Genomic DNA, 9974 nt, shown 5'->3' on the forward strand with positions numbered 1-9974 from the left:
CCTTGAAAAGGTCCCTGGGAGGCTCCACTTGCAAGCAAGTGCTCAGCAACCTGCAGGTGGGACAAATCACCTGCTCCCACAGAAAGGGGAGAGCAAGCCCTCCCACCGCACATCACCCTGCCCCATTCCTCCTCCTGTTGCTCTGCAGAGGGTGCTCAGGCCGGATGCTCACCTCCTGCTCCAGCGTCCAGGTGCTCCGGCTCTCCTCCTCCTCCTCACTCCCCTGGGCCTGTGCCTGCCGCTCCCGGGCCTCCAGGTCTAGGCACAAGGGTTATGTGACCCACTTGCTCGTTTGTGCAGTCTCTGCATGGCGTCAGCTCACCCCAGCTCTGGCTGCTTCCCCAAAGCCTCCAACAGGGCAACACCATACAGTAACTGCTGCCCCTTGCACCCTGCTATAAGCCTCCAAGTTACTTTCTTGAGAAAGGTCGGAGCACAGAAGAGAGATGGGCTCCAGCCAGGTGGCCGGGGTCTGGAAGAGTTAAAACAGCTCACACTGACCAAGCTGGTTCTTTCCACAAACACAGAGAGAGCAGGTGCGGGTGGGTGCTTATGTCAGCAGCCCAGGGCGGTGTGTCAGGGATGCCCGTGGGCGGAGTGCTGGCCTCTGCTCCTGTGGTTTGGTACCATGGCCTGAGCTGGGGCCTCGCCTTGGGTTGATTCACGTTGGACCACTGAGCTCAAGTTCTCACTGTCTGTTCCGCTGGCCCCCGGCATTGCCAAACCCTACTGTGGACTGGCTGTGGAGACTCCCCTAGAGGCGGCAGGGTGTGAAGCATCACCCCTGCTCTGCATCCCTGCCTGCCTCCCCAGGAAACCTGCCCTGTGCCAGGCCAGCTACTGTGACAAACAGTTCTCTCAGGCCTGGGACTCTCTGCTTTTCTTTCTGTGTACTTAGTCACCTACAACTTCTACTTTTGTTTTTGTTTTGTTTTTTTGCCATACTTCGGATTGAACCCAGGACCCTGCACATGCTAGGCAAGCGCTCTGCCACTCAGCAGTGCTCACAGCCCACCCTCCTTTTCTAGGTAGAGAAGTGGCTGCATTGGAACGGTGCAGGCACTTATCAAAGTATGTGCATACTGAACAGACAGGAAGGGGAAATTACGGAGTACAGAATGCCTGTACCGATCTTAGTGGGTGGACGCAAGTGTTTTAAAATTGATTTATAGTCATAGTGGCACCAGCTAATTGTTAAAAATCATTGATCCTTACACTTAAAATGGTAGATGTTATGGTATGCAAAGAACACCTCAAAATAAAGATGTTAAAAGAGAAAGCCTTTGTCAGGCACAGTGATAAATGCCTAGAACTCCAGCACTCAGGAGGCACGGGCAGGAGGATCACTGTGAGTGAAATCCTACTAAAAAAGAAAGAAAGAAACCAGGTATGGTGGTGCACGCCTGTAGTCCCAACACTCAGGAGGCTGAGGCAGGAGGACTGCCAGGAGTTTGAGGCCAGCCTGGGCTACATAAGCAAGTTCAAGGCCAGCCTGAACTACACGGTGAGACCTGGTCTCAAACAAACAGACAGAAAAAAGAAAAGAAAAGAAAAGAGAAGAAAAGAAAAAAAAAGTCTGAGCTGGTGATGCATACCTGTGAACCTAGCACTCTTGGAGGCTGAGGCAGGAGGACTGAGGGGCTGGGGGTATAGCTCAGTGTGAAGGCCCTTGGTTCAATCCCTAGTACCACAAAGAAGAAAACGGAAAAAGAAAAGGAAAAGGAAAAGGAAAAGCAAAGCAAAGAAAAGCAAAGAAAAGAAAGCTGGGCATGATGACACATATCTATAATCCCAGGACTCAGAAAGCTGAGGCAGGAGAATCACCACAAGTTCAAGGCCAGCCTGGGCTACATAGTTCAAGGTCAGACTAAACTACATAGTGAGACCCTGTCTCAGAGAAAGAGAGAGAGACAAATAGACAGGCAGACAGAGAAAAGCAAGCAAGCCTGGACCTCTCGGAATCCTGCAGAGAGAGGCTGTCAGAGTACTAACTCTGGGCTGGGACGAGGCTGGAACGAATGGTGGAGACCTGGCCTGGTACAGAGAACAAGAGCATCAATTCTACTCATATTTTAGAGCCTAAATTCCAGCTCCAGCATGTTTCTAAACTTTAACAGTGTATATAGTAAGTGCTATTATTCCTAACAGTGCTTCGCCCAGAGCCTCAACTAAGGGGCTTTGAATAGCTGGAAGTGATGTTTCAGGAAGGGAAGTGAGGGAGGGAAGCCAAAGGCCACTTGGAGCAATGAAGTCACCTACCAAGCTTCACTCTTTTCCTTTTCTCATCAAGTTTCTGGGTCCTCGCTGCTGCCTGCTTCTTGGCTTTCCTGACCTTGTCATATGCAGCCTGGCAGGACAAAGGAACACAGAGCAGTAGGTTGGCCAGAGAAAAAGACACAGCCCCAGCACTTTCCTGGCCCCTGACTTCCAGCCCGGAGCCATCGAGGCAGCAGCTTGGCACCTGGGTCTCCAAGGCTTGGACAGCAAGGACTGGGGCGGAGGATGGAGGCTGATGGCAGCAATGGTCTCTGTCCACAGGGGACGGTCACCTAAAGGAGGAGGCACTCACCCTGGCTGCAGCGTCGGTCAGCACTTCCAAGGCCTGAGAAAGCTGGTGGAAGAGTTCAGCTAAATCCCCCCCAAAAAAGAAAGGAGAAAAATAAAGCTAGATTTGATGATGGTGTGCTCCCTCAGAAAAGCATTCCAAAGCAGCCACAGTGGTAGAAAAGCTGGCACTGACAGATGCCAGACCTGCGAGGACCGTGAGAGCATCAGCAACTGACTGTGAGGCCCTGGGGGGACCCTGCCCAGAGCAGGCCCCGCGCACCTCCCTCCACAGCCTCACCCGCGGGGCTTAGAGCACAGACATGCATGTCAGGTGAGCAGGTCTTCTCATCCCCTCCCGAGGCTCACCTGCTCTGGGATTATCTGGATTTTTGTCTGGGTGGCAGGAGAGGGCCTTCTGCCTATACGCTTTCTTCACCTGGAAGAGTCAGAAGACAGTGTCATTCATTCCCACCCAGGGACGAACAGGGCGACCTTGCTAAGGTGACAAGGGAAACCCGACGTCCACCTGAAAGAAAGGCTGCTGCCCCTCTTCATGCCTGCCGTGCAGACTTGCAAGGGAGGAGGCAAGGGCCGTGGAGGGAGCCAGCCTCTGCAACCCAGCAGAGAAGCTGGGCCTACTTCCTGCAGATGCTCAGTCTCACCACTGCTGATGTCAAAGAGCTCCCAGCAGGGGCAGGAGCACAGTAGCCTGGTCTCTCTACAGCCCCGCAGGCAGCTACTCTTCACACACTTTTTTTAACCGAGGATTGAACTCGGGGCCTTTGTACATCTCTAGTCCTTTTATTTTCATTTTTTATTTTGACACACAGTCTTGTAAATTGCCCAGGCAGGAACTGAAGTTGCAATCCTTCTGCCGCAGCCTCCCAGAAAGCTGGGATTACAGAAGTGTGCCACCATACTCAGTTTTCTACTCACTCTTGGTGGGCGTGAAAACTGGAAAACTTTCTGGTGGAAAACTTTGCCATCAGATTTTAAAACATTCTCTCCTATGTGGTACATGCCTATAATCCCAGGTACTCAGGAGACTCAGGGAGGAGTATCACAAGTTCAAGCCCAACCTGGGCGATCTAGCAAGACCCTATCTCAAAATGAAATTTACAAGTATTGGGGATGTAGCTAGGTGGTTACAGCGCCTGCCCGACACGTGCAAGGCCCTGGGTTCGATCCCCAGCAGTACAGACAGACACACAAACACATGCACACATTTTCTTTTGATTCAGCCCTAGAAATCTGCACTGAAAATATGTACCAAAATAAAAACACAAGCATGCTCATTCCAACACTGCTTACACTAGGTGCTCACTGGCACCAGCTGGATCTCCACATCAACAGAGACCCACTAAAAACATGACACACAGGAATCTGTGGAATGGCTCAGGAAAATCTTTGTGATAATGTGAATTTTTTAAAAAAGCAAAACTCATAACTATTATATGATCATTTTTGGGTTTAAAATAAAAAAAAAATGAAACAATTACAGTTGAGCAGGGGCACAGTTTAATTTTTTTCTCAAGGCAATGCTAAGGCGTTTAATGGTACTCTCCTTTGGAGAGGATGAAGGTGGAGAGGGAGGAAGTATTTACTTCTTTTTTTATTTTTTTATTTTTTTTATTTTTTAATTTTTTTTCTCCGGAACCAGGAACCGAACTCACGACCTTGCGCTTGCCAGGCAGGCGCTTTTGCCGCTGAGCTAAATCCCCAGCCCCAGTATTTACTTCTTTTGTACCTTCCTGTGATTTTTCAGACCCTAAAGAGGATTTCTCTTATCATTTTTAAAAAATGCCAATAGGGTTTATCTGGGGAGGTTATGATCCACTTTTAGTTTTCAGCTTTGCATCTCTATATTGTTTGTCTTTTGTTTTTTTGTCTTTTTTTGTTTGTTTGTTTGTTTTTCTCCGGTACCGGGAACCGAACTCACGACCTTGCGTTTGCCAGGCAGTGTTTGTTTTGTCTTTTTGAGACAAGGTCTCGTTATGCAGTTCAGGCTGGCCTTGAGCTCACTTTGTAGCCCAGGCTGGTCTAGAACTCACAACGATCCTCCTGCCTCAGCCTCCAAGTGCTGGGATTACAGGCGTGCGCCACCACGCCCAGCAACTCTATATCGAAGAGGAAAAAAAACCCCTAATATATTTTCCATTAGTAAAAATAAACAAACGTAGTACCAAGATTCTCTTTCATGTGCGACCTACCTAGCTGGTGTAAATGAAGGCAGAGTAGAGATCCCAGAATCTGCCCCTGCCTCCTGAGGCCTCTGCCCCACACTTCTGCACATAGGTTGCCTGCTGCTCTGGGAGCAATAGCTAGGCGCACGGGCTTTCCAGGCTCCTTAGGTGGAAGCACGGCATAGTTCTACACCCAAGTTTGTAAAGGAAGCCCCTTCACAGGCAGGCACCCAGCATCTGCCAGGGACGGCCAGCGGGCGGGTGCTGCCACCTACTGGGCCAAGGCCGGCCCCACACCTTCCCATGCCGGGGCAACCTAAGCCCAGGTTGGCTGACCGAGCTCAAGGAGGCCCGAAGGGCACAGGACAAAAGCGTCATCCTGCCCTCTCATATCCCAGGTGCCCTCCTGTGCACATCTGGCCTGCCAGCTCACCACCCAGCTGTTTTTACTATTAACAACAATAATAAGGGAAGGAAAAGTGACAGCTTTCTAGACAGCTTATTTTGCAGTGTCATCTTTACTTACATCATTCGTCTTTTATCCCTCCTGCTCTCTCCTCTGGCCTCCAGCTTTTTTTTTTTTTAATCAAACAATACCGGGGGTTAAACTCAGGGCTTCACACTGAGCCACATCCCCAGTGTCTTTAAAATTTCTGAGACAAGTTCTCTTTGAGACAAGTCACTAAGTTGCCCAAGCTGAGCTCAAATTTGTGATTCTCTTGCCTGAGCCTCCTAGAGTGCTGGATTATAGGAGTATGCTGCCAGGACCAGCTTCATTTTTAATGATTGCCTGTGGTACTGAGGACTGAATTCCTCCTCCTCCTCCTCACTGAGTTACATCCCCACCCCATTTATTGATTGATTGATTGATTGATTGGATACAAGATCTCGATATGTAGTTCAGGTTGGCCTTGAACTCACTATGTAGCCCAGGCTGACCTTGAACTCATGGTGATCCTCCTGCCTCAGCTTCCAGAGTACTAGCACTATAGGAGTGTACCACCACAACTGGTTCCTTATTTTAAGACAGGGTCTTACCAAGTTGCCTGGGCTGTCCTCCAACTTGGAATCCTCCTGCTTCCGCCTTAAATCAAACTTTTATTAAACACTCCTTCTAGTTTAAGGTTTTTTACCTACTTTTTTTTAGTAAGTACAACAATACAAAAAATATAGAAAGTTTTTAAAAAGTAGATATTTCTTTTCCCATCTCCCCCACTCTTAAGTTTCACTGGATAGCAAGTGTCCTTCCAGCCCTCCCACTTCTCAGCCCAACACATGGAAGCGCCTCTGTACATTTCCAGGAGGGGGTCCTGGTCGCTCTATTCTCAGCTCTCTCAGAGCCCCTGTGGCCTGTCTCTGGGATGGATGAGGGAAGGGAGCCACTGGCTGGGTGGCCTTCTCCCTGGGTCTGTGCCCTTGACCTTCGGCACTGCCCTGGGAATGCACTTCCTAGGCACTAGGATCACAAGGCATGCCCTAAAGATACAGGGCATTTTGTGGAAAATTTTTTCTTTTGGATCACAGGGATTTTTTTCCCCCTTTCTCACAGGGCTCTTTTACAGTGGCTTGTGGGGAGGACTTTTTGTTTTCGTTTTTTTTTGTGTAAATCTGAAAGGGCCCGTGGAAAGAAGAGTGAGAAGAACCAGGAAGAAAGCAAGATGAAGCGGGTGGGGGGCTGGGCAGCAGCACCTCCTTCACTTCCCTATTATTTTTTAAAGAGTGCTTTACGAATTTTATCCTGACGGAATGATATTCAATATTGTTTTGTGTTTTATAATTCACTGTGGGTATTCTACATCAGAAAATTGGCTTTCCACTTACAGAAACAAAGTATATTCAAACTGAAAAAATTAATTATGTAACAACAGGGAATTAATCCAGAGGTACTGATTTGCTTCCTTATCAATTCTCCTTCCAGTATGCGTTCCTTTGACAAGTGTCTGTAATAGCCTCATGAGATGTTATTTGAGGCAACCAGCAGGGCTATACCCAGCTTAGCTTATTCCCTGTCGGGATGAAACCCTCCCCGCTCCAGCCTCCAGCCCCTCACTCCCAACATTTACACCAACACAACTATCTCAGTCCACTTGTATTCTGCACTCTCTTTCCCTTAAGGCATGGCCTACATTGCAATTTCCAAACCACCTTAAAAACAAAACAAAACAAAAAAAACCCAACTTGCCAATTGTATGTACTGGCTAGATGTAAGCAGGGAGAGGGGCGATATCCAGAAAGCCGGGCCAGCTGGTATTCATTCTCAGGGAGGGACATCTAAGGGTAGAAGTTCTCCAAAAGCCCTCAGCGCAGCCCTACAGCTACCCGACACCTGGGTCCATTGGTAAAGCATCTAGACTTGCAGGGGCTGAACTGGAGCCTGGGGATACAGAGAAAAGTCAGGAGTGCCCCCTGGTGCAGCAGAAGAAGGACACTGCTTGGCAAAGAAGATGCCAGGGAAAGAATTAGAACACAGCGTGTGAGATGCCGTAAGAGTGGTCTACAAGAATGGAAACAAGCTGGGCATGGTGGGGAGCGCCTGTCATCCCAGTCCTCAGGAGGATTACTGCAAGTTTGAGAACAGCCTGGGCTGTACAGAGACCCTGTCTCAAAAAACAAAAAAGAGGCCAGGCATGGTGGTGCATGCCTGTAATCCCAGCACTTGGGAGGCTGAAGCAGGAGGATTGTTGCAAGTTCAAGACCAGCCTGGGCTACAAAGTGAGCTCAAGGCCAGCCTGAACTGCATAGCGAGACCCTGTCTCAAAAAGACAAAAGAAAAAAGAATAGAAACACAGCGAAGGGAGAGCCTAATTTAACTCTGAACACTTCCAGAAGCAGTATCTGAGCTGGGTCTTGGGTCTTGAAAGGCATTAGTTTTCCAGGCAGACAGCCAGAGAGGGTATTCAAAACGGTGTGTAAAAGAACCTGGGCTTCTCTTCGAGCCCCAGACCAGGTTAGAGGAGAAACAGAAAGTTTTACTTTAATGAGGAAAAGGTATTGGGAACAGAAATGGTGAAAAAAAAAAAAAAAAGACAGACATGGTTGCAATCAAACATGAAATAAAAGTAATGTTCTTTGGATGGAAAGTTACACCAACCGGTAGACAGCCATGCCATGTTCACCTCCGCCAACTCCACACCCATGGAGTCCGTGCCCTGGCCACGTCCAACTACCAACGCCAAGCTCATCTGTATTTTGTTTCCCCTCAGCATGGAGCAGCAGAGGTGCCAACCAACTGCCCAACCTGACCTGCTCGTGGGTGAGGTCAATGCTCCAGGAGACGAAGCTGAGTCGGAGGATTGCTGCGAGTTCACAGCCAGCCTGGGCTACACAGGGAGTTCAGGACCAGCCTGAACTACATAGCAAGACCCTGTCTCAAAACACCCCACACACAAAGAAAGAAAGGAAGAAAAAGACATTTAATGACAAACCTATTGCCAACATCATATTAAATGGGGAAAAGCTTTCCCTCTAAAATCAAGAACAAGACAAGGATGTACAATATCACCACTCCTGTGCAAAACCAGTACTCAAACATTAACCACAGCAATCAGACAAGAAAAGAAATAAAAGGGTTATGTTTAGGAAATGAAGAAGTCAAATTATCATTAATTGCAGACATGATCCTTTATAGTCAAGAACCAAAAAATTCCACCAAAAAACTCTTAGACTCAGTAACCAAATTTAGCAGGATACAAAATCAACACACAAAAATCATGATATTCCTGTACAACAGTAATGAATTCATAGAGAAAGAAATTAGGTAAACAGGCTCCGGAAGGCCGCGCAGGCACCTGGGGAGGTAGGCAGGCCACAGGCACCCGCTCCGGGAGGCTGCGTAGCTGGGGAGCACTGCCCTTTCAGGGCCTGGCCATGCAGGCGCCCGGGCAGGCAGGCAGGCTGCAGGTGCCTGCTCCAGGAGGGCGTGTGGGCACCCAAGGAGGCAGGCAGGCTGCAGGCACCCACTCTGGGAGGCTGTGCAGGCACCAGGAAAGGCAGGTAGCAGGCACCCGGGAAGTGGTGTGGAGACGTGCGCCAGCCCTCGGGCTGGCTGCTGCCGCACAGTCAAAAAACACCATGCCACAGAGAAGCACTGACACAACAGGCCTGCCCAGAGATGTGCATGAACCATCCTCACATGGAGAAACCTCTAGGAAAACATGCCACATGATGGGTTGCTCTTGGCCCTGCCCTTGAGAGCCAGAAAGGGCCGGAGTCAGCAGAGGAGCAGCTGATGAACAAGGACTCAGAGAACACGAGAGTACCGATGCCCGACGACTCAGAGGGCGAGCTGACTGGGGATGCGGGAGCCATTTGAGAGCTGGAAACCAGGAGGATCTCGCACAATACCTGGGGAGAGCCCCTGGAGGCCATTCTTCCCCTAACTGTACAGGCTGCGGTGGAGGAGCAAGTGGAGCTCTGAAGAGGTCTGCACCAAGACTTCATGGATTACATGGGTACTCAATATTCAGATTTTGAAAAACCGCCTTCATAGAGAAGGTGTATGTCTAGGTTACCTGCCTGGGACACTTTGCACCTGATAGTGCTGAGACTGACTAGTGGGCTGAGGACTTCATCCACATGTTCCTGCCGCCTGTGTTGACGTTGGGGAGAGGACACTAAGTGTTTGAGGGGTCCCAACGCGCTGGGAGGCTGGAAAGAACACCGCTCTGCTTTCTTAGACAAGAGGCATTGATAAAGCTTACTTCCCTGGATCCCAGTTCAGTAGAGGGACAAACTATTCTTAAAGCTAAGTTTATTACTCAGTTAGCCCCAAATAGTAGAAAAAAGCTACAAAAAAAATGGCTTTTGCCCCAGATAACTCACTTGAGATGTTAGTAAGAATTGCCTCCTCAGTATTTTATAGCCGTGAGGAGGACGCCAAGGAGACAAAACAAAGAGACCGAGAAAAAACATCTGCCTTTGTTGCAGCCCTAAGAGAAACAGACCCTAAGTCTGATTCTCGGGGCCCCAAGAAGAACTTGTTGACTACATTCATCTGCTATCGCTGTCAAAAGCCAGGCCACCTCAAGAGGAACTGCCCTAAGAAGCCCCCTGGGCCACGCCCTTACTGTAAAGGTGACCACTAGAGGTCGGACTGCCCTCTGAAGCGAACGCCCCAGAGCTCAGACTCCTACAAGCTGGTCCAACAGGAATGAAGGGGTCTAGGGCATACTTTGCCTTCTCCCTCTGGCCAGACCCTTATCTTCAAGGAGGAGTCCTGCGTAATCATGACTATAGAGGAAGAAG

At 49.2% G+C, this 9974-nt stretch overlaps 1 protein-coding gene across 2 annotated transcripts in view; it reads right to left on the reverse strand.

Annotated features, from left to right (window-relative positions):
- Window positions 1–9974, reverse strand: part of Dnajc17 (DnaJ (Hsp40) homolog, subfamily C, member 17) — a 51792-nt gene that overhangs the window by 7826 nt on the left and 33992 nt on the right. For both annotated transcript variants that reach the window (XM_013512569.1, XM_005381263.2), the window contains exons 2-5: window positions 2914–2983; window positions 2570–2628; window positions 2260–2347; window positions 173–258 (exon numbers count right to left, since the gene is read on the reverse strand). In XM_013512569.1, coding sequence (XP_013368023.1) covers window positions 173–258; window positions 2260–2347; window positions 2570–2628; window positions 2914–2983 — 303 coding nt within the window. The remainder of the gene's footprint in view (window positions 1–172; window positions 259–2259; window positions 2348–2569; window positions 2629–2913; window positions 2984–9974) is intronic.

The sequence above is a fragment of the Chinchilla lanigera genome, unplaced genomic scaffold (genome assembly GCF_000276665.1).
Source record: "Chinchilla lanigera isolate Chin_1 unplaced genomic scaffold, ChiLan1.0 scaffold00015, whole genome shotgun sequence".
Lineage (NCBI taxonomy): Eukaryota > Metazoa > Chordata > Mammalia > Rodentia > Chinchillidae > Chinchilla > Chinchilla lanigera.